General features: G+C 42.1%; 1 protein-coding gene across 14 annotated transcripts in view; it reads right to left on the bottom strand.

The window, feature by feature from the left end:
* The window catches only part of LOC134212544 (dual 3',5'-cyclic-AMP and -GMP phosphodiesterase 11-like), a 390,689-nt gene that overhangs the window by 6,179 nt on the left and 359,189 nt on the right, over window positions 1-25,321 (bottom strand). For all 14 annotated transcript variants that reach the window (XM_062690522.1, XM_062690518.1, XM_062690523.1 and 11 more), the window contains 2 exons: window positions 15,554-15,709; window positions 14,996-15,196 (listed from right to left, as the gene is read on the bottom strand). In XM_062690522.1, coding sequence (XP_062546506.1) covers window positions 14,996-15,196; window positions 15,554-15,709 — 357 coding nt within the window. The remainder of the gene's footprint in view (window positions 1-14,995; window positions 15,197-15,553; window positions 15,710-25,321) is intronic.

Here is a 25,321-nt window from a genome sequence, read left to right as displayed (position 1 = left end):
AAAGTGACCCGCTACCAGGCCTGGATATACTCAAAATTAGCTCTTCTTTTTGGAGGAGGTAGATCCCTTTGCCAAAGGGGGTTTGGCAAGTTCTCTTCCCAGATTGACGGAGAGCGTAGTGACGGAGACTGAAACTAGCAGCATCAGAGTCACACCAGCAGTGATGGGGTATAGCCCTATCAGCACGCTCGGCGGGCCACTACCCGGGAAGCGGGTGGTCGCCAAGCAACTCGATAATATCATCAAGTTCGCGAGCGCAATGCAGAACATCAGTAAGGAACTGAAACAGAACCTTCGAATGCTCCGCCAAGCTGTTCGAGTAGCAAGACAAGAACAGAACGCTTTTATCAGGCGAGTGGTGGGAAACGAGAAGGCCGACAAAGCTGCTCAAACCGATGTCTTGTCCTTCTTTGAAGGAGCGGCTATGGCCCAAGAGACGATCCGGCGAAGTCGCTCAGAGCAAAGCCAAACGACGTGTGACCATAAAGCAGATCGGGGTGCAAAGTAGCCCGAAGGGCGTCGATCCTAGATGGCGACTTCTCGGCTCAAAAAGGCGAAAGGCACCAACCAGACGCAAGCCACCGTGGCACAAGAGGGCACTAGCCGGCCGGTGTCACAAGGGACCGAAAATCTCTAGCAGCTGGTCAGTAGGGTAGAGCGGAAGTCGAGCGCATCTCGATCCGCAAAGAAAGCTAAGGACAGAGGCGAGGACTTGTTGGTGAAAACTGATAAGGCAAAGTACGTTGAAGTCCTTAAATCGATGTGGGCGGCTGAAAAACTTTCGGCGTTGGGTCAGGACGTGCGAAGCGTCAGACGCACCAAGACCGGTGAAATGATCTTGGTTCTGAAACGCGGAGTGCAAACTAGCGGAACGGATTATAAGAAGCTGATCAAAGAGGTCTTAGAAGACGGCGCCGAGGTGAGGTCGTTATGGCGGAAATGACCCTCCAGCACAAGCAACTGGACGAGGTCACGAACGTGGACGGCGTCGTCTCTACCGTCAGAGAGCAGTGCGGTACAGAGTTCGGGAATACCTCTGTACGCCTAAGAGGCGGTCCCTTTGACACTCAGGTAGCCTACCTTAGGTTACCGCTCGCTGAAGCCAACAAGGTCATGAAACGAGGGAAGTTTAAGATCGGCTGGTCAGTCTCAGTAAGCAAACTCTAAACGCCTTCAGTGGGCATATGCTATCGGTTCTTAGCGTCGGGGCGCAAGTCCTACGACTGGAAGGGTTCAGACCGTAGCAACATGTGTCGTCTTTGTGGTGAGGAATGGCACAATGCGCAGGAATTCGATAAGGCACCAAAGTGTCTGATCTGCGTCAGGAAAGCCTTTAACCACGTTATGATCTTTGCAAGTTAGTAACACAGCTGAATCTTAACTACTGTGCATCTGTCCAGCAGCTGCTGTGGCCTCGGAGTCGAGGACCGATGTAGCCCACCTGTCCGACCCGTGCAACGTCCCTGTCGATAACGGAGTTTGGGTGGCGGCTATTTGCAAGACGGGACGATACCCGATTCAAGAGGTGGTACACTCCTCCGCTGATGGTGTGGCAATAGCTAAGATCAATGGTTTGTTCTACTGTAGCTGCTATGCCTCACCAAAATGGGCCATTAGAACAGTTCAACCAGATGATCGACAGGCTATCGTCCAACCTAGTGTGTCGGAAACCGTTCGTCATAGCGGGAGACCTTAACGCTTGGCGGTGTTAGTGTCACCGTGTTCTATTATACGAGACCGATGCCGGTCAGAGAAGCTACCTGCGAAGTTCCGCTAGGTTCAATACTGGGCCCGTAATTATGGAACCTTATGTAGTTCCCTCCTGATGTCAAGATCGTCGACCGCAACAAACGCGATTAGCAAGAGCCCTCGTTTTCATTTATTAAAAGTCCCAAGTAACCAATAAGCACAATAAGCACTCCAATTCGCCAAATCGCCATATAAGGCCAATATATGGCTATTTAAAAACTTATAAGCATTGAAGTAGCACTATATGCCCGGTTTGGCGAATTGGAGTGCTTATTGGTTACTTGGGGTGTTTTTTCTCTTTATTTATTCAGTGTTGGCTTATGATTACCCCCAACCAGCGGATGGCAGATTTTAATACAGTTCTGCATAAGAACCTTACAGAAACTGTATAATAATTGGGCATATACAATTTCGGAAGATTTTAATACAAATGTTGTATTAAAATAATACAGATTTGTATTATTTCAATACAATATCTGTATAAAAAGCTTACAGAATTGTATATGCCCAGATTTTATACAATAATTGTCAGATTTGTTTGTTGGGTGTAAGATTCTTAACGAACTCCAACGTAGATCAAACGCGGACAAAAGGTCGAAAGGACAAAACGTCGAAAAGAACAAAAGGTCGAAATAGACAGGAATCTGAAACCGAGAGAATCATCTCGTAGAATACAAGTTTTATTAATTTCTTAATTCAACAATCAATGATATTGTTCCATAGTAATTAATCCTTCTTTGAAAATTGGTCATTTTTCAATGATTTTAATTCCTTTGGAATATACCCTACATGTAATCAATTTGTTCTTGATCGATCTTTTGTCATAGATTCGATTTTTGGTACTTAAATGATTTTGAAAGTACAACGTGTGCGTATTTGCTCGTATTTGGTTTGACACAGAAGAATCGTGCGACCGAGGAAGTGTTTGGTTCTGCTTTGTGCGAGTGAGTAAATTATGAACTTCGGCATAACTTGAAACAAAGTAATGATCCAGTCGTTTATCAAGGCGTCTTGGATTACCTTCTCATCTACAAAAAATCTCTTTCCCGGGGCGCTCTTACTTAGAGATACAGAGGATTTCTAGGTCTCTTGTGGCAATGAGTGTTGAACTAATTTTCCTCTTCTAATCCTAAATTGACTAGGAGGACGTGGTTAGCATCATTAAGCCTCCACGTCAAAATGGATTTCGGACAGCTTCCTAGCCAAAAATTCTACATGGTGACGGTACGAGGAGTAGTTCCTGCAAAGTTTAAGTTTGCTTTTTGGAAAAACTTGCAAAAAACAGATGATTTTGGCAAGGGATATCAAGTGGGTAGACAAACCACTGTAAAAGAATTCTTACAGTGGTCACTTTCCGTGCCGCTGCAATACAATAAATGATTCCGGATTCTAAATGGACATAGCTTGAAATCGTGAATTAATGAAACTCCATGTACAGTGAGAATAGTTTTCTAATCTTTAGAAGGCTATTCAATTGGTAAGCTGCGTATATTTGTCGTTTCTCGGCCAATCACGACTAGCAACTATAAGGTGTACAATCAATCAAGTTAAGCTCTGTTTCCTGGTACTAAAATGATAGATTCAATAGTATGAACTTGAATTTCTTTTAGTATCTTCTATCATCAAAATGACTATAACCAGAGCCGTAGCGTGGACTCCCAGCGCTCTTGGTGAAACCTTTATTGGGTGCCCCTTACTCTCTTGCATATTCAAAACAAAGATTTCCATAAGAGCAGAGAGAGAATAAAATTTTTTTGGGCTGTGGACGATGAATTTATGCTTTATGAATCCCTTGAGCCTCCATAACCGGCATATGCTACAATAGGGAGGGAGTAGGGATTATTAAAAGGTCGGAACATTTCTAGAAATCCCTTTTCTAGAAATTTCAACAAATTTCTGAAAGATCAAATAAACCTACGCAAAAAAAAATTAATAAACTAGATCGTAGAACTAGTGCATAGTGGTTTAAAAGAACTACTGTAGAAGTCAATTTCAACTAAATATCTAACTTCTTCTTCTTCTTTCTATTGGCATTACATCCCCGCACTGGGACAGAGCCGCCTCGCAGCTTAGTGTTCATTAAGCACTTCCACAGTTATTAACTGCGAGGTTTATAAGCCAGGTTACCATTTTTGCATTCGTATATCATGAGGCTAGCACGATGATACTTTTATGCCCAGGGAAGTCGAGACAATTTCCAATCCGAAAATTGCCTAGACCGGCACCGGGAATCGAACCCAGCCACCCTCAGCATGGTCTTGTTTTGTAGCCGCGCGTCTTACCGCACGGCCAAGGAGGGCCCCTATCTAACTTGATAATACTTAACTGAGTTCAATCAAAGGTAATTGCCTATTTCCGGGGATTAAACCACCCGACTTGGACGTTAATTTACAATGTTATGAAAACTCATATGTGAATATGTACGTTATGTGGAAGATATTGATTTGAAAAATGTATTGGAGGTAACCACTTTCCCTTCGATGGGACTCGAACCCATGACCCTACAGTACGCTAGACTGGTGCTTTAACCAACTAAGCTACGAAGGACCTCCGTCGGCCTTCGCAACCTAGTGGCTACTGAACGAGCTCGAGATTCCCAAATTGGACGCATAGTCAAATCACTCGCAATCCATTTATCAAGCCGATACTTCCACATGTGTATTGTACACGTCCACATTAGAGGAGCGTGAGTATTTAGAATGTCTGGCGGCTATACACATTCTTCATCAGCAACGGTACTGATCAAGTGAGGTTGTGTAAGCTATTTGCCAGTCGGTCGTCAAGCTCAGACCCGACCGCATTGCGTAGGCAAGAGCACGCAACTCAAGTTCAGTTCAATCAAAGGTAATTGCCTATTTCAGGATTAAACCACCCGACTTGGACGTTAATTTACAATGTTATGAAAACTCATATGTGATTATGTACGTTATGTGGAAGTTATTGATTTGAAAAATGTATTGAGGTAACCACTTTCCCTTCGATGGGACTCGAACCCATGACCCTACAGTACGCTAGACTGGTGCTTTAACCAACTAAGCTACGAAGGACCTCCGTCGGCCTTCGCAACCTAGTGGCTACTGAACGAGCTCGAGATTCCCAAATTGGACGCATAGTCAAATCACTCGCAATCCATTTATCAAGCCGATACTTCCACATGTGTATTGTACACGTCCACATTAGAGGAGCGTGAGTATTTAGAATGTCTGGCGGCTATACACATTCTTCATCAGCAACGGTACTGATCAAGTGAGGTTGTAAGCTATTTGCCAGTCGGTCGTCAAGCTCAGACCCGACCGCATTGCGTAGGCAAGAGCACGCAACTCAAGTTCAGTTCAATCAAAGGTAATTGCCTATTTCCGGGGATTAAACCACCCGACTTGGACGTTAATTTACAATGTTATGAAAACTCATATGTGAATATGTACGTTATGTGGAAGATATTGATTTGAAAAATGTATTGGAGGTAACCACTTTCCCTTCGATGGGACTCGAACCCATGACCCTACAGTACGCTAGACTGGTGCTTTAACCAACTAAGCTACGAAGGACCTCCGTCGGCCTTCGCAACCTAGTGGCTACTGAACGAGCTCGAGATTCCCAAATTGGACGCATAGTCAAATCACTCGCAATCCATTTATCAAGCCGATACTTCCACATGTGTATTGTACACGTCCACATTAGAGGAGCGTGAGTATTTAGAATGTCTGGCGGCTATACACATTCTTCATCAGCAACGGTACTGATCAAGTGAGGTTGTGTAAGCTATTTGCCAGTCGGTCGTCAAGCTCAGACCCGACCGCATTGCGTAGGCAAGAGCACGCAACTCAAGTTCAGTTCAATCAAAGGTAATTGCCTATTTCCGGGGATTAAACCACCCGACTTGGACGTTAATTTACAATGTTATGAAAACTCATGTGTGAATATGTACGTTATGTGGAAGATATTGATTTGAAAAATGTATTGGAGGTAACCACTTTCCCTTCGATGGGACTCGAACCCATGACCCTACAGTACGCTAGACTGGTGCTTTAACCAACTAAGCTACGAAGGACCTCCGTCGGCCTTCGCAACCTAGTGGCTACTGAACGAGCTCGAGATTCCCAAATTGGACGCATAGTCAAATCACTCGCAATCCATTTATCAAGCCGATACTTCCAATCCATTTATCAAGCCGATACGGCCACATAGCCGCCAGACATTCTAAATACTCACGCTCCTCTAATGTGGACGTGTACAATACACATGTGGAAGTATCGGCTTGATAAATGGATTGCGAGTGATTTGACTATGCGTCCAATTTGGGAATCTCGAGCTCGTTCAGTAGCCACTAGGTTGCGAAGGCCGACGGAGGTCCTTCGTAGCTTAGTTGGTTAAAGCACCAGTCTAGCGTACTGTAGGGTCATGGGTTCGAGTCCCATCGAAGGGAAAGTGGTTACCTCAATACATTTTCAAATCAATATCTTCCACATAACGTACATATTCACATATGAGTTTTCATAACATTGTAAATTAACGTCCAAGTCGGGTGGTTTAATCCCCGGAAATAGGCAATTACCTTTGATTGAACTGAACTTGAGTTGCGTGCTCTTGCCACGCAATGCGGTCGGGTCTGAGCTTGACGACCGACTGGCAAATAGCTTACACAACCTCACTTGATCAGTACCGTTGCTGATGAAGAATGTGTATAGCCGCCAGACATTCTAAATACTCACGCTCCTCTAATGTGGACGTGTACAATACACATGTGGAAGTATCGGCTTGATAAATGGATTGCGAGTGATTTGACTATGCGTCCAATTTGGGAATCTCGAGCTCGTTCAGTAGCCACTAGGTTGCGAAGGCCGACGGAGGTCCTTCGTAGCTTAGTTGGTTAAAGCACCAGTCTAGCGTACTGTAGGGTCATGGGTTCGAGTCCCATCGAAGGGAAAGTGGTTACCTCCAATACATTTTTCAAATCAATATCTTCCACATAACGTACATATTCACATATGAGTTTTCATAACATTGTAAAATACTTAACTGGTTTTTTTGGCTTTCTCAGTCTTATGTATTCAAAATGATGTGTTTTGTTTTGCCCGACGTTTCGGCCGTTTATTTTGGCCTTTTCAAGGATGAACTAAAAAGGACATGAACATGGAAAAGTGCATAACATGATACATAATACATATTAAAAATGACCTACAATGTCTACCGTTTTTTGGTTTGCCGTTTTTCATGTAGGGAGGGCTTCTAGTAATTCTAAAAAAACACATGGAAACATAGTTAATCTTAAACATCATAAACATTACACTTTGGCGTACAATTTAAACATGTAGTTTGGACGATTAAGGACTTTGGAAACACTGCTGTTTTCGAAGACTTGCACTAATATACATACCTAAATATGTTTACTCTTTTATTCGTTGACTTACACAGATTTATGACTTGAAAATGATTTATTCCTCTGAGTCGTGTAGTGTACTCATGTACACGCCAAAAAATAACGAGTCGTTTACAGGAGTTAACCCCGTTGTAACTCATGGAAAAAGATCAACTGAATTAAGCGTACACAAACCGAAAATGTCAGAATGCCCAAAACTGTCAAAATTTCCAAAAATGTCAAATTCATGTTAACTACGATGCATCTGTATGGGGTTGACAGCTACGCTATATCCCTGGTCTCAATATAACCTATGCAGGTATATTGCACACCATTAAAACGACTTCCTCTCGCAGAGAGAAATCGGATAACCACACCACTGTAGAAAACAGAAGTCAATTGCAACATTCAATAACCGAATTTTTATAGCAACTACCGCCATCTTCAAATGAACCGTTGAACATTGACTAGTCCAGTCTATTTGTGTAGTGCAAGTCTTCTAAAATAGCAGTGTTTCCAAAGTCCTTAATCGTCCAAACTAAATGTTTAAATTGTAAGCCAAAGTGTAATGTTTATGATGTTTAAGATTAACTATGTTTCCATGTGTTTTTTTAGAATTACTAGAAGCCCTCCCTACATGAAAAACGGCAAACCAAAAAACGAAAAAACGGTAGACAGTGTAGGTCATTTTTTAATATGTTTTATGTATCATGTTATGCACTTTTCCATGTTCACGTCCTTTTTAGTTCACCCTTGAAGAAGGCCAAAATAAAAGGCCGAAACGTCGGGCAAAACGAAACACATCGTTTTGAATACATAAGACTGAGAAAGCCAAAAAAAAAAAAAACAGAACAAATCTTCCAGTCGACCTCTCTCTTCGTAATACTTAACATTGGAGTGAATTTGGCACAAACTCTTTATCACTATTTCCGAGTATAGGCCGGACTCGATTATCCGGAGTGTGGAAAAAAAATTTCACTCCGGATAATCGAACCCTCCGGATAATTGAGCCGTTTTTTGTTGTCGCTGAAAATTTATCTTTTGCTCAAATAATCTTTATTCTAGTTATATAAAATCTATATAATCTTTGTCATAATTTTGGTCGGCGAAGGCTTGGCGATTTATTCATTACCGTCGTAGCGTATTTTTTTTCGGTACATTTTTAAGACATTAACGGGAGAATCTTTTTATTTCGCCGGAAAAATCTAATGAAATGTCCCAGGAGATTCTTCCAAGCTTTTAGAATTTTCAACAGGAAATGCTCTAAAGTTTTTACCTGAATTTCTTTGAAATGTTCACGGGAAATTGTTTATAAGTTTGCCTATGCCACCGGGCATGCGTCTTTTTCGACCAAATTATCAGTTCGGCCGTATGATCTTCACCCGTACGTCGCTTTAAGCAAAATGGCATTTTTGGCTAAACCGTGTTCGACCTTATGTCACCTCCGTCCGGTCAAGCAGCATTTTTGGTCGAACGATTGGTTTCGGCAGCTCGGGGAAACAACACTTTCGGCCAAATGGCCCTTTTATGCCAAACGACCATCTAGGCCTTTTTGGCTAAATGACCTTTTCGATTAAACGACTTTTCAGCCAAATGACCTGTTCGGCCGAACGACATTATCAGCCATATGTCTATTTCGGAAATATGCCAGTCGAGTTCCAGATTAATGACATATTCGGCCAAACAACAAACGGCCCTTCCGTCAAAACATTTGATTTCAACTTTGAAATTCTGTGGACTTCAACAGGAAATCCTTGGAAACTTCCGCAGGTAATTCTTTGAGATTCCCAAAGGAAATTCTCTATAATTTACCCGGGAAATTTCTGGAATTTGCACCTGGTGGGCTTCGTGGCCGTGTGGTTAGAGGCGTCAGTCGTCTAAGCGTATTTGCAAGCCATGGAGTGTGAGTTTGATTCCTGCCCTAGTAAGGAGAAAACATTTCGTTAAGCGGAAAACGTTCCGCTGCTTCACTGGGTGCTGTGTGAATGTTATGTCCGATGTCTAATGCTAAGTGTTAAGTATTCAGTCTGTGCGACCTCTGGTCAAAGACGGTGATCCTGTCTTCCTTTCTTTTAAATTCTACAAAAAGATGTTCCAAATTTTTATGTAAATTTACTCAGAATTTCAGCGGTAGAATTTTCGAGATATCGAAGGAAATTCTTTAGAATTTCCAATGAAAGATCTTAGTTTTACGAAATGCTTTTACGATTTTTCATTGAAAAATTGTATAGAATTTTCAATAAAAATAGTTTTTTTCACGAGAAATCCTCTGGGATTGCCATAAACTTTCGGCGGTGACGGCGCACACCTCTGTGGTCCTGCAGGAAATCTGGAAGATCGCAAAAAATGAAAACTTCTAATTTTATCGTTCAGCACCAAGATTTTTCAGATGCACTTGATACGGCTTATACATGTCGTGACCTTCCGAAAATTCCGGAACATCCATGAAATAAAACAAAAAATAATGAATTTCATCGCATAGCACCATTTGACATTCTAACATCGGAATTTATTTAATTTGATTTATTCAAACTAAAGCCTCTGCAATACATAAAATTAATCTACATTCAGATCGGTCTGTGGTTGCAGGTCGCCAACTTTGTCGTCCATGGAAGGACCTCAAATTGATCCATTTTGCTCTATGCGCACCTCGCCTTCTTGTCCCCTGCGGATCCCTATCAGGAACCATTTTCACCGGGTTATTGCCCGACATTGTGTATGGATCACCTTGGCCACCGAGTGATTCTTTTGAAAATGAAAATATTCGTTTCATCATTAGGGAAGATCCATTAATTACGTAACGCAAAATGGCCATTTTCAATCCCCTTCCCCCCTATGTCACACTTTTTGTATGAGATAACTAAAAAGTTTGTATGGATTGTCACACTTCAGGAAACCCCCTCCCCTTTCTAAGCGTTACGTAATTTACGGATGTTCTCTAAACACAAGGATTTTTCAGCGCCATTTGTTGTCACTATGAATAAAGAACTGGTGTTTAATCCGTTCATGGACCACCGTTGGTGAAATATTATTTTTTTCATATACAGGGTGTTCAATAAGTTTGAATACAAATGTTTGATCATAGTGTTTGTAAGCCCAATGTACATATTCTGTAATAGTATTGTGTCATGTATTGGTGTCAGCGTTATTTATTATTTAATCAGACTAAGGCCGAAGTGGCCTGTGCGGTATATAAGAGTCTTCTCCATTCGGCTCGGTCCATGGCTACACGTCGCCAACCACGCAGTCTACGGAGGGTCCGCAAGTCATCTTCCACCTGATCGATCCACCTTGCCCGCTGCGCACCTCGCCTTCTTGTACCCGTCGGATCGTTGTCGAGAACCATTTTCACCGGGTTACTGTCCGACATTCTGGCTACGTGCCCGCCCCATCGCAGTCGTCCGATTTTCGCGGTGTGAACGATGGATGGTTCTCCCAACAGCTGATGCAATTCGTGGTTCATTCGCCTCCTCCACGTACCGTCCGCCATCTGCACCCCACCATAGATGGTACGCAGCACTTTCCTTTCGAAAACTCCAAGTGCGCGTTGGTCCTCCACGTGCATCGTCCAGGTCTCGTGTCCGTAGAGGACTACCGGTCTAATGAGCGTTTTGTAGATTGTCAGTTTGGTACGGCGGCGAACTCTATTCGATCGGAGCGTCTTGTGGAGTCCAAAGTACGTACGATTTCCAGCCACTATGCGTCTCCGAATTTCTCTGCTGGTGTCATTTTCGGCAGTCACCAGTGAGCCCAAGTACACAAATTCTTCTACCACCTCGATTTCGTCACCACCGATGCAAACTCGCGGTGGGTGGCTCACATTGTCTTCTCTTGAACCTCTTCCTATCATGTACTTCGTCTTCGACGTGTTGATGACTAGTCCGATCCGCTTAGCTTCCCTCTTCAGTCTGATGTAGGCTTCCTCCATCTTCTCAAAGTTACGTGCCATAATATCTATGTCGTCGGCGAAACCAAATAGCTGGACGGACTTATTGAAAATTGTACCACTCGTGTTAATCCCTGCTCTTCGTATTACCCCTTCCAAAGCGATGTTGAATAGCAAACACGAAAGACCATCACCTTGCCGTAACCTCTGCGGGTTTCGAAGGGACTCGAGAATGCCCCTGAAACTCGAACTACGCACATCACTCGATCCATCGTCGCTTTGATCAACCGTGTCAGTTTATCCGGAAAACCGTGTTCGTGCATTAGCTGCCATAGCTGGTCCCGATCGATTGTATCATATGCGGCTTTGAAGTCGATGAATAGATGATGTGTGGGCACGTTGTATTCGCGGCATTTCTGCAGTACTTGGCGAATGGCGAACACCTGGTCCGTGGTGGAGCGTTCGCCCATAAAACCCGCCTGGTACTGCCCCACGAACTCCCTTGCAGTTGGTGCTAGTCGACGGCATAAAATTTGGGAGAGTACCTTGTAGGCGGCGTTCAGCAATGTGATTGCGCGGTAGTTGCTACAATCCAGCTTATCGCCCTTTTTGTAGATGGGACACACGACACCTTCCATCCACTCCTGCGGCAAAACTTCCTCCTCCCAAATCTTGGTAATGACCCAGTGCAGCGCTCTAGCCAGTGCCTCACCACCGTGTTTAAAAAGCTCTCCTGGTAGTTGGTCAACTCCAGGGGCTTTGTTGTTCTTCAGCCGGCCAATCTCCTCCTGGATTTCCTGGAGATCCGGAGCCGGTAGAATTATGTCCTGCGCGCGTTCTCCCAGGTCCATCACCATACCGCCATCTTCGTCTGCCACATCGCCATTCAGGTGTTCTTCGTAGTGCTGCCGCCACCTTTGAATCACCTCACGCTCGTTCGTAAGAAGGTTCCCGTTTATGTCCTTACACATATCAGGCTGTGGCACGTGGCCCTTACGTGAACGGTTCAACTTCTCATAGAACTTTCGTGTGTTATTAGCGCGGTACAGTTGCTCCGTTTCTTCACGGTCTCGATCTTCCTGCTGGCGCTTTTTCCTCCGGAAAATCGAGTTTTGTCTGTTCCGCGCCTGTTTATATCGTGCCTCGTTCGCCCTCGTGCGGTGTTGCAGCAATCTCGCCCATGCTGCATTCTTCTCTTCCACTAACTGCTCACATTCGCCGTCATACCAGTCGTTTCTCTGATCCGGGGCACCGTGCCAAGTGCAGCGGTTGCGGTGCTACCAATGGCGGATCGAATATCTCTCCAGCCATCTTCAAGAGACGCTGCGCCTAGCTGCTCTTCCGTTGGAAGTGCCACTTCCAGCTGCTGCGCGTATTCTTGGGCTAGTCTACCATCTTGTAGCCGCCCAATGTTAAGCCGCGGCGTCCGACTTCGACGCGTGTTGTACACCGTCGAGAGTTTTGAGCGCAGGCATACTGCAACGAGGTAGTGGTCGGATTCAATATTCGCACTGCGGTAAGTGCGGACGTTCGTGATGTCGGAGAAGAATTTACCGTCGATTAGAACGTGGTCGATTTGGTTTTCCGTTTCTTGGTTAGGTGATCTCCATGTGGCCTTGTGGATATTTTTGCGGGAAAGAAGGTGCTTCGGACTACCATTCCGTGACTACCATTGGTGTCAGCGTTAGCGGTATATATACGCTATCGGATGTGTGTGGTGTTGACATTCTGTCACTTGTTGTTTGTTTATCACGCGCGTTGAAAATGGATTGGGGCATCATAAATAGCCGTTTTTGAATGTCAAAATCATTGCGGCGTAGTACAAAACTGAGGTTTTGGGGACGATTGATGCCCCCAGTGGCCCGGTGCTTAGACGGAGTTGAGCCCTACGTGTTCCAATAGGACGATAACCCTTTATACACGGAAATTGCGATTTTAGCCTAATATGGGGACAATTTCATCGACTTTTTGGACAAAACATTAACATTAACTTTTTTGTTTGGTCCTTTATTATGTTAAAGCTGTACGAATACAAGGTAAGTAACTTGGACCAGTTCAAGACATAATTCACAAAATCTGGGACGAAATGCCCATGCAGATCGTGCGTGCCGCGTGCGATGGGTTTTAGAAACGTTTAAAGCTCATGAAGAAGTACAAAATAGAGGTCATTCCAAAGGAAATGTTACAAACGTTCCTTATAAACAATGCTTCCAATGAAATGCATCTGGGAATAGAAATAATTTAATCTAAATTTTAAAACATTTTTTGAAAGTGTATTCGAACTTATTGAACACCCTGTACATATTGAGGCTGTTCATAAATTACGTAATGCTGGAAGGAGAGGGAGAGGATCAGGCCGTGCTTCACGATTTATACAAACCAATAAAACCTTCCATATAAAAAGCGTTACGACGGGGAGAATAGAAGTCTAAAATCTTTAAATTTAGCGTTACGTTATTTGTGAATGAATCCATTCCGGATATTCCGAAGGACCATTTGGTGGCATAATTCACAATGTCAACGCTGTACTCAGAATGAACATACGAATGCTTAAAAAATATCGGTGCTTTGAATTTAAATTCATAAAATGGCCAATTATGAATATTCTTGATTTCCGTTCCCTTAGGGTCTTTCACAAAATCCGTAACGCTGAATTTGATAATTTTGATTGGTCTGACTCCCTTATTTCCCCTAAATCGTTACGTAATTTGTGAACAGTACAGATACGTTACGGATACACAAAAATAATATTTCTATTTTTGTAAGCTGGGTAAACATATTACTCCGGATAATCGAGCCATTTTCTCCGGTTAATCGCGCCCCGGATAATCGAGCCTCCGGAAACTCCGAGCCTCTGGATAATCGAGTCCGGCCTGTATCTATGATTTGAAAACTATGAAGGGTAACTGCTCCTAGACTTTATCTCATGGCTCCGATGTTCAGCCCATCAAAAATAAAGCGATGAGATTAATATATGTTCAGTTAGATGGAAATCGGGACAGTTTCCCTATATAGGCTATATAGATTTAAGGCACGCGTTTTTCACAGTCTACTCTGTGTTTCGTCTTTGGCATATTGAACTCCTCATCTACCGCATCTTCTTTCCATTTGCATTTCCTGCTCCTTTCTATTTTTCACTTCCTTTTCCGATGGAAAAAACAGTAGAGGCACAAATCAGATGACACAAATCTCCCAAATTAAGGAGAACATGCTTCTTGAGCAGACGTTTTGATACCTTTATCAGTTATTGACGAAAAAGGGCCTTCCGAAAACCAAACGGTCAAACGGTTGATTAGGAATGTAGTCCACGAGGGAATTGTCTGATAAATCCCCGCTTGAATCTAAATCACTTTGAACCAGTGAATTTGAGAATGATAATTGTCATTATATTCCATAGCGTAATTCAGAATTTCGGCGCCTCCCCTAAGGCCTGGCGCCCTTGGCGGGGCCAAACCGGCCCACCACATGCTACGGCACTGACTATACCAATAAAATGGAATACCACTTATTAATATTTCAGTCAAAAACAATCTACACTATCAGATGAATATGTGTATATTGGATAGGCTCGAAAAACATTCAAAGACGACCAAAATTAAAAAATGTTCTTCATATTTCATCCTAAAACCGGTAAAGATAACACTAGGATAAAATACTGTACACTTTTCGCATTAGAAATTTCACGTACAATGAAATCAAGCTAAAAATGTCCCAAAACATTTCAATAATTTCAAAAACCCAACACTAAAAATTACCTTTTTTTATCCATTATGTTTCTATTTATATCAATAGTGCAAAACACTACATTAGTTGTCCGCTATAACACATAAAAAAAAAAATAAAATAAACATCATTTTTAAGCGAAACTTATTTTCGGGCCTCATTCGAGGAGAAACAAATATAATGAAACCTCTATCTCTTCGTCTCTATTCCACAATATTCGACAACTCCTGACCCTACCGAAAATTAACCCAAACCCTCACACCCTCGCATTTACTCACTTGAACTCTTTGGCATTGTATTAAGCTCTGCATGTGGGTCAGTATCCGGAACACCATATGCTCGATTGTGCTCTGCTCCTCGAAAATCATCCTCGCCAGATCGAGCAGCACCTGGTTCCGCTTCACCTCTAGTTGGGATTTTTCGTACAGTTGAGCGTTCCGCAGCCCGATGCCGCAGAACTGCAGATAGGATGCAAAAACCTGGGAATTAGAGGAAATTGACAAAATAGATTGGCATGAAAAGCTTTGCTCCTGCAACCTGATACCATTAAGGGAAGCTTGTGTTTCATAATGCTGTAGGCTGAGTGCTGCCATTAACTTCATTTCCACAAATTTTTCCATCACTGACGCATAAAAGCCACTTAAAATAGATAAATTGGTTTTGGTGCTGTATTCTTTTTACTGCGTAAGATAAAGTAAATTTGATATGGTGAAAGCAGTTTATTTTCGATACATTCTCGAGCATAATCTAATAAAGAACAAAAAACACTCAAAGCAAATTGAAACAGTGCGGGATTTTTAACAAACACGGATACTACATTTGATTAGGAAACCTACCTTTTCGTCAGCAACAGTAAAGCACTGGTCTCCATGCTTGTTGATAACCTGAGCCACCCCGACCACATCTCCGGAACCGTCCTTGATAGGCATACAAAGAAGCGCTTTCGTACGGTAGCCAGTTTGTACATCGATTTCCCGGTTGAAGCGTTCGTCCTGTTGGATATAAAAATTGAAATGCATTAATTTTGTTTCCATATTCTTCCGAAAGGAGATGATGCCAACTAGCGCATAAAATAATTCAATCTGAATACGTGTGACAATTTCAGGGTTCCATTTTTTGGGTGTTCCATCGTAATGAACGCAACATCTCGAGCAAGGCGATAATTTGAAATAAAGGGTTATAGATTTATTTTTCGCTTTCCGGACGACAAACACCAGCACTTCTTGGAGCTTTGACAAATGATCAACGTCACATCCTCCGAAACAATATGCAGATTAGAAAGTGGGTTGGAGTGAAAAGGGTTTTTGTAGTAGGATTCGCATTTTGACACGCTTCAATGTACAAATGGATCTGCATTATTCATTTGATGCTGAACAACATTCACCGACTGTTGTGCGGGTTGACTGCCATAAACAACAAAAGGATGGAGAGGTACGATATTCATGGAATACGTAGTACATGGTCCTCTAAATTTATACTATCTTTCTATGTTTCACAGGCCAAATTTGCTGCAATGTTACAACAAACTCTATCAGGGGTGAATGGTCCGATTTCTGAACTATTCATGCCATAATTTGTAATTGTGTTGTTTATTGTTTTTGTGATATTTATTTTCTTACAAATTGAGTCTGAATCTCTCGCGTTACTACATTCTACTTTAATGCGATCAAAATAAGTGTAAGGTATTGATAATACAACCGAGACCCTATCGCAGCATAGTTACTGGACGGACTAACGTGATGAATTATGTACTCTCCGAACTATAGTTGTTAAGGGATGTAAGCAAATTTTGTGCTAATGAAAGTTGCTCTCCTTCATGCGATGGCGAAATAGCAGAAGCACTTTCATATCCACTCCCACTGTGAATCAAGGCTTCGTCTGAATTATATTATGGAGTTGGAGCAAAGCCAGCTTATACCACAAGTTTTAATCTGGTTAAATATTACATTTCCTGTATCCTTCTCGGTGCCTTAGGTAATACCTCATGGTGTGCTATTTTCAGAAACAAAAGAAGAAAAGGCACAACGTTTATCCTTACTAATCGACTCTTCGAAGGTCAAAAATAAAATATGTCAAAAAGTAAAAAGCTATTATCCAAATTATAAGAGAGCTTCTTGTTTCTGAAAAATGACAAAAAACAAGCAACAAAGTGTCATCCCTTCCAGCAGGGATTAAAGACAATATAGCGCTATGTTATGTCTTCTTCAAAGCAAATAAATTGTGGCAAAATATTCAGTAGATATAAACAACGTCATCAAAAACAATATCTAATGATCTGTCCAGTATGGTCTTACAATCAAGTAAATACAAACGGCAAACGGCAAAAAATACGGGTTCATTTATCTCTTAAGTCGATCACATTTCAACTGTAAGACTCGCCACTCGGTTTTAGCTCATTCATATTATTGGTAATGTTCACGCTTATAATCAAAAATTAGGAAATGTACAATAATCAACAATGGACACACGCAACTATTAAAAAGGCAATAGTCTTATGTTATTTATTATCATCGAATCTATTCAAATAAAATGAGTTGAGATATCCTTCCTGACCATTTAACTCCCGAACGGGTTGACCAATATGCAAGATTTTCCTCCTCATCGATTCGTATTGGGTTCCGCAACGTTTTATATAGAAACAGTTGGTGAATTTAACGGAGAAAGGTAAAAAATCATTAGAATACGAGTTTTAGTGAGCTATTGAAGAAAACAAAACAATCGCACGGAAATTGATCAGATTGCGGTGCCGCACATAGTTCAGTATGTGACATTCGAAATACCCGGGCAAAGCTGAGTTTCTTTCGCTAGTAAATAAATAAATACTATCAAAAAAATTTGTGGAAAACAAAACATCGCGTTAAAAGTTCATCAGAATAGATCGAGTCACAAAACGTCGAACAAGGGAGAGTTTGATATAATTATCAAACGCTATTTGAAATCAATTATTCGAAAATATTCAACTTGATGCCCATGATTTGTTTTAAAAACATCGAAGCCATCCCATATTCAAAGCTATAATTTGATCACGTATTGAAAAGCTGTGAAGCGGTGTACAGTAATTGAATACGAGCATATTGATCAGACATTCGTGTCAGAAAGTTTTATCAATTGAATTTCCAACAACAATACATACTTCAATCAAACCCAAATAAAAAAATCCCATCCATTGTGTCTACATGCACTGATTATACATTTCAATCGAAGTGACATCCTACAAAATTCAACTGGAGTTAGTATTATACCACTTCGCTGGAAACATAATCAATCCATTTAGGTGTCTGGAAATAACTTTCCGAAACAGCACACTCGACGCTCATCAACGATCGTCATTCAAAATACACGCTAGAATATTCATCAGCTTTTGTTACATCAATCAGCGAGCACACATGTACCGTAAGCCCCGTTCATTACTGCTGCCGCAGCCTCGAAGTCCTACCGTTTTCCACGCAATTTACCGAATCTGCTGCGAATTCCGGCCTGTTTCTTAATAAGGTTTTCATCTTTCTATATTTGATTTGAATTTGAATTTTGCGTTTCATATTAAATTTTATCCTTAAATTTATGCAATTGAGTATTTGCTCTATAAAAGACCAGTAGTGAACCATCTACACAAAACCATATTTTTAATTGATGTAAATTGATTAACATTTTGTAATTATTGCTGTACAGTTTAAAGGTAGCTGATTTTTCATCGTATTTGGTTGAAATTTCTTATTCAATGTTGAGTTACTGCAGTTTTTAAATTTCAGGGTTATTTTTTTATTTTCGGTGTGAGTAGTTGGATAAATGTTTTAGAGTATACAATTCACCAGAAGGCTTCTTTTGAATGAGGTACATTGTGGGAAAATACTAAAGCATAAATCAATACCAAATTTTCTAAAGGACTTTTCTAAACGACTTATCGACTTAATTCAAACGCCGAATTGTCGAGTCTGAAGGCACTCCCACGCAAACCAACACCATCAACGTCTTTATCTTTATTTTTATTGTTGTTGTATCAACAGGCTACATTTGGCCGCAATGATGTAGAGTATTTGAAAAAAAAGTGAACATTAAAAGATGGTGTCAAGGGATAATACAAGATAGGTATAAAATATTTGAACAAGCAGTCATTGTCTTCGTTTGTTTATGTCTGCGAAGAACGATGAAAATCTTCGGCGTAACATGCTCCGTGTGGCGTAGAAATCGAAGAGTGATGTGACTCTGTTGAAGACACGCTGTAGGCCACATATAGCTCCACGCATGCCATAATTTGTACGACGAAAGGGTAGCCTCAACATATGGCTGTTACGGAGCATGCGTGGTTGGACGTTCAGGTCTATTTGTTCCAACATAGCTCCACAGTCGATTCGTCCCTGCAGGGTATCGGCGATCATAATGGCTTTGTCGACATCTCTCCTTGAGCGAAGTAGCTCCAAGTTGATCAACTGAAATCGGCTTTCGTAACTCGGTAGGCGAAACGGATCCAGCCATGGCTGGATCCGTTTCGCCTAACGAAGCACGAATCGAAGGAAACGGCGTTGAACAGATTCGATTCTCTCCGCACCGTTGTTGTTGTAAGACGGACTCCAGACAACAGAACAGTACTCTAGAGTCGACCGCACCAGGGAGCAGGGAGAGCTTTTAAACAGTATATGTATGTCGGTGTAATTCTTCGCAACTCTGAAGATGAATCCCATAGTTCTGGATGCTTTGTCGACGATGAATGAAATGTGTTGCTTGAATACTAGTTGCGAGTCTAGGATCACGCCGAGGTCCTTCACATGGCTCACTCGCTCTATTTCTGTACCAAGAAGGCTGTAGTTTCAAACCATGGGCTGCTTTTCTTCGTGAAAACGTTATGACAGAACACTTGGCCGGGTTTACCACCATTCGGTTTAGTGAACACCAATCCATGAAGCGATCTAGTTGACGTTGTAAGAGCTGACAATGGGCGATACTAAATATGTATTTCCAAAAAGATTTTAAGGTCATCTGCGTAAGACAACCGAGGACATTTGATAACGAGGTGTACATCGTTGAAAAAGATCAGGAAGATCAGTGGTCCTAGATGACTCCCTTGTGGTATACCGGATGGTGCATGGAAACTTTTAGAGGTGCATTCCCTAATAGCTACGGTCAGTTAGCGGTCCGAAAGATATGAATGAAACCAGTTCAGCACACTGCCGCTGACTCCGAATCGGTCCAGTTTTGCAATGGCAAATGAGTAATTAATCTTATCGAAAGCTGCAGAGAGGTCAGTATAAATAACATCCGTTTGAGCCAGTTCTGTTAGACTGTTTGTGACGTAATACGTGAGGCACAGTAAATTGGTGGAAGTTGAGCGACCGACAGTAAATCCATGCTGATCATCACTAAGAAGTGGTTTACAGTGTGAAAGCAGTGGTTCCATAATGACGAGTTCGAACAGCTTCGAGACGGCACACAATGACGTAATCCCTCGATAGTTGTTCACATCGCGTTTGTCTCCCTTTTTGTGGACTGGGAACATTAGTGCAAACTTCCAGCAGGAGGGGAAAATACCATTGATGATCGAAGATCTGAACAAGAAAAGAAGTGGAACGAGCAAACTCTCGATATGCCTTTTGATGAAGACGGCCGGTACGCTATCGAGTCCGGGATTATTTGTCGATTTTAACTGATTTGCGGCTCTCATGATCATGTCATAATCGATGTTGAATGCACCCAAAGACTGGTTGTTTAGGGGAACGTTCCCTGCTGCGATAGAGACTTGGCTGTCACTCATCCTTTCGTCACTGAAAACGCTCGCGAATTTTTCGGCAAATAGGCGGCAAACTTCCTTAGACGAGCTCGGTGGTCTAGTGGCTATCGCTTCTTCCACACTAACAATTCCAAAACCTCCCGTGGCACCTATGAGAGGCCGTAGAGTTCTCTGCATCTTTCTTAAGTAGGTATCCGACTAACCATCCTTCCCCTTCCTCAGCATTCGCAAGGACGTAGCCAGGACAGATCTGGACTATTGGAGAGTGCATTGCTTCCATCTAAGAGATAGTGATTAGTTCCAAATCAATATCTGTGGTGACGGATGAAAGTGATGCTACTCTCGTACAATAGTCTTGGCTTGTACCACCTACAAATTTGTGCGAATTGCTCAATGCTAATGCTAACTGCTCCTTAGTAGTTAAGGCGATTTCACCATTCAAATTCATTGTCGATGGAAGCCCGGATTCCTTGCACTGTTCGTTGACGTAGTTTCAGAAGGATTTTGGTTTAGATTTGAATTTGAGCTCAGGATCTCGTTGGTACCGTGCAAAGCTTTGCCGACATGCTCGTTGGTATTCACGATTAAGCCTCACATAATGGTTTCTTAGAGGTAGCGTTCGATGTTTTAAGAAAATTCTGAAAGCTGCTCTCTTAGTAGACTTCATTTTTCGTAGTTCAGTCTAGAACCATGGAGGGTTCGATCCTTTCTGCGATCTCTTTGGCACGTGTCGGTCAATTACATACGCCAAGATGTGCGAGAAAGTTCGAGCGGAGCTTTCAACGTTGTTGGGGTCCAGAACGGTTAACCAGTCAATGTTGATAAGCACGTTCGCGATACTGCAGTAGTGGTCGGCTTTCGAAAAGTTATAGGCATGAGCATTGCTAACAGGTATATGAAGCACTAAATTATGATTTTGTGTGTGTTACTTCTACGTGAAGTTAAACGATTTACAATGATATGGAAATGCTAATATCATTTTCCAAACTTAGACGTACATGTTCATTAGAGTGGCTCAAATTAACATGGGAAAAACTTTTTTCAATTTTTTGATGGGCCGCCCTCTTATTTAGTTCTATTTGATGCCCTGATGCTCTGGACAAAATTTCAGCCAAATCAGTCAACGTTTGGGCGGGGCTAAACTCGTTGGAAGTTTATATGGAAAAATGTATGCAGAAACATCCAAAAACAATGATTTGCAGTTAAGCGGCGCAATTTACGATCAAGAGCCACGATACTCATTCAGATCTTGAAGAATTTAATACAGAATGTTATGCAGAAAACCGCGAGAAGATTAGAGTTTCCCCGGCTAAGTTATTAGCATTTCTCTGAAGTGGGGTTTGAGCAAATTTCGTTTCTTTTACCTTTGAAAAGAAATAAATTCACCCCTACAACACTCCAGTAAAATGCTAATATCTTTGCCTAATAAACTCTAATCTTCTCGCGGTTTTCAGCATAACATTCTGTATTGAATTCTACAAGAACTTAATGAGTATCATTGTTCTTGATCGTAAATTGTGCCGTCCAACTGCAAATCACTGATTTTTTATGTTTCTGCATACGTTTTTTCCATATAAACTTCCAACGAGTTTAGCACCGCCCAAACGTTGACCGAATTGGCTGAGCTGTCCAGAGCATCAGGGCATCAAAGAAAACCAAATAAAAGGGCGGCACATCAAAAAATTTGAAAAAGTGTTTTATGAGCCACCCTAATGTTCATGATAGAATTAGAGGCGAAAGTATAGAATTGATAGTTCCGTTAGGATACCGCAGGCATGAAGAATATTTTTATAGAGGTCAATTTGAAAGCGAGCGGAGGGCAAAATATTTGTGATGGCACATATCGCACGACCTTCCTTCTGCCAAGCTCCCGAAGAAGGGGGAGGGAAGAATATCAGTGTGGAAGCTTTTTTTTTTTTTTTTTGTGTCTTTATTAAAGAGACTTTCAGGCCGAGGCTGGCTCGTCTCCGGAGTGTGGAAGCTGATATATCTCCACTGGCAAAAGGAAGGTGGTTTGATTTGCTCATATGCCATCGCGTGAGGAAGGAATTTCTATCGACGAGTACTGTCTCCAAATTTCTAATATGACATCAGCATCTAGTCGAATAGGATTTTTATTGCACAGTTCTGTTTTCTCATTGCGTCCGTCTCGTCGCAACCAACTTGACTGCTTCGGAATTGATGGATGCCCCCACCAAGGGTAGAATGAGAAATCAGAACTGTGCAATAAAAATCCTATTCGTTTAGATGCTGATGTCATGTTAGAAATTTGGAGACAGTACTCGTCGAAAGAAAATCCTTCCGCACGCGATGGCATATGAGCATATCAAACCACCTTCCTTTTGCCAGTGGAGATATATCAGCTTCCACACTGCTATTCTTCCCTCCCCCTTCATACGGGATCTTGGCAGAAGAAAGGTCGTGCGATACGTGCCATCACAAATATTGCCCTCTGCTCGCTTTCAAATTTACTTATATAAAAATATTCTTCATGCCTGCCGTATCCTAACGGAGCTATCAATTCTATACTTTCGCCTCTAATTCTATCATGAACATGTGCGTCTAAGTTTGGAAGATGATATTAGCATTTCCATATCGAGGTATTTGAAGGTTTTCGAAAGTGGCTATCAGCGGGGGTGATGAGGAACATGTTTTACAAGAGGACAAGTTGCCACCGAAATCAAGGGTGCTTTATCTTGAATGGAAACAAAGCACAGGTCCAACGTTCGTTCGCTACGTTATTAATCTGGGTTAGCTTTGCTACGCTGTAGCTATCAAGGAGTCCAGCGACATCAGTATGATATTGCGAGCGTCCAGGGGTCTGGATACAGAAAGCCACTATGCGAAGGTATCCACCGAATGCCAGACATGTTGAAGTTACTCAAGATGCAAATCTCGTCAATCGGAGATGCAGTTTCTAATATAGTGAAGACGGACTGACAGTGAGCGTCAATAAGGTGATTATCTCCAACTAGATCCGGGGCGATGTACAGCGCGCACAAAAACAATTTACGGTCGCCCAATTTTAAGGATATCCAGATTTGTTCTAGACAGGCCTAAGAAGCGTTTTCAATAGTCGTCGCTTTCAGGCCGGAGTGAACTGCTACCATAACTCCACCCCCGGTGGACTTTCGGCTGTTTAACGGATTTCTATCGCAGCAGAAAACCTCATAATCAGATTGATTGATCGTTGGTTGGTCTGTTCCATAGGTAAGGAGTTGAGTCGGACATTGTGTCGGAGCTGTGTGCACGTAGAACATTTTACCAAGTTTGAGGACACTATCCCATCAATGACTTACGTAAAGCGTTTTGGGGAGAATTGAAATGCCGTGCGCGATGTAGAACAGTTGGTGCGACGGAAGCAACAAGCGGATTGACTCCAATCCCCCATTTATTGCTTCGTGAAAATCATGAAACCGATGTTATTTATGCCATATGTCTAGAATGTATTCAACGTCGGAATCTAGTGCAACCCCGAACTTAAAAAAAAATGACTCTAGGACTGAGTTGAGGGAGTGATTTTGAAATGGAAGATTTGAATTCAATTGTTGAGATTTTCATGGCAATAGTACTGAAACATCGTTGGCAACTGCTAGCATATTATAAGTCGTATTTCGTTCACTTATTTTGCATTTAAGTGGCCCTTCCTGTAAAAAAAATGAAAAAAATTAGATAGTAGTATTATAACTTTCTCAATCTCGTTTAAAATTCTCTCAGGAATCCATTCGTCAAATCCTCCATTCAGAAATTCGTCCAGGAATTCCAGAAATTGTTCCGAAGACTCCAGGAATTCTTTCGGAGATTCCTTCAATAATTCATCCGGAGATTCATCCAAGAATTCCCCCAGAAATTCCACCGGAGATCCATCTGTGAAACTTTCCAGAAATCCCTTCTGGAAGAATCTTCGGAGAAATTCCTTGTGGAGGAATCTCCGGAGGAATTCTTAGAATAATCTCGGCAGAAATTCCCACAGGGATTCCTGGAGAAATTCCCGGTGGGATTTCTTGAGAGGATCCTCTAGAGATTCCTGGAGGAAGTCCCGGGAAGATTCCTGGCGGACGGCCCGAAAAGATTATTAGAGGAAGCTCCGGATGCATTCCTGGAGGAAGTTCCGGAAGAATTTCTGGAGGAAGTCCCGTAGGAATTCCCTGAAGAAGTTCCGTAGAGAATCTTGAAGGAAATCCCATAGGAATAAATGGAGGAAGTCCTGGAGGGATCCTTGAGGAAGTCCCGGAGGGTTTTCTGGAGGAAATCTTGAAGGGATTCTTGGAAGAAGTCCTGGAGGGATTCATGGAGGATGTCCCACAGCCATTCCTAGAGGAGGTTTCACAGGAATTCTTGGAGGAAGTCCCACAAGTATTCCTGAAGGAAATCCATCTAAGCGAAATCTTCTCGATTTGTTCGTCATTTCCAGCGCTCGTTCGTATCATTGTACTGCTTCGTTGCTTCAATCACAAAGCATACCAAGCAACTGCACAGGACCACGATCATGTTATTTTTCCAAACGATAGAACTTATTGAAGTTTTTTACGGTCTACTTCAAATAACACAAAACGAAGGTTTTGCTGATATCGCTGCGGTAGCTGCACATACATGGTCAAGTTGTATCAAACTCGGAACTTTGGAACCTCGCTCCCATTTTTGTTCACACCACGACTCGAAAGATGTTCGAGTAATCTGATTTCCGTAGAGAAGAATATAATCACCATGATGGGCAGTCTGCCATCGTTGATCAAGATCGCCAACGACAAAAAGCTTTTGACGAACTTTAAACCTCAGATCTCTCTACACTTTCGGTTACATCTCATCATGTTGGAGCAACCCTACAGTAAGATTATAAATTTCTCCCAATCTATAATGATCTTCTGACACAAAGTAAGTG

Source organism: Armigeres subalbatus, chromosome 2, assembly GCF_024139115.2.
Source record: "Armigeres subalbatus isolate Guangzhou_Male chromosome 2, GZ_Asu_2, whole genome shotgun sequence".
NCBI classification, from domain to species: Eukaryota; Metazoa; Arthropoda; class Insecta; order Diptera; family Culicidae; genus Armigeres; species Armigeres subalbatus.
The sequence above is the reverse complement of the archived record's forward strand: the minus strand, read 5'-3'. Positions and strand labels throughout refer to the sequence as shown.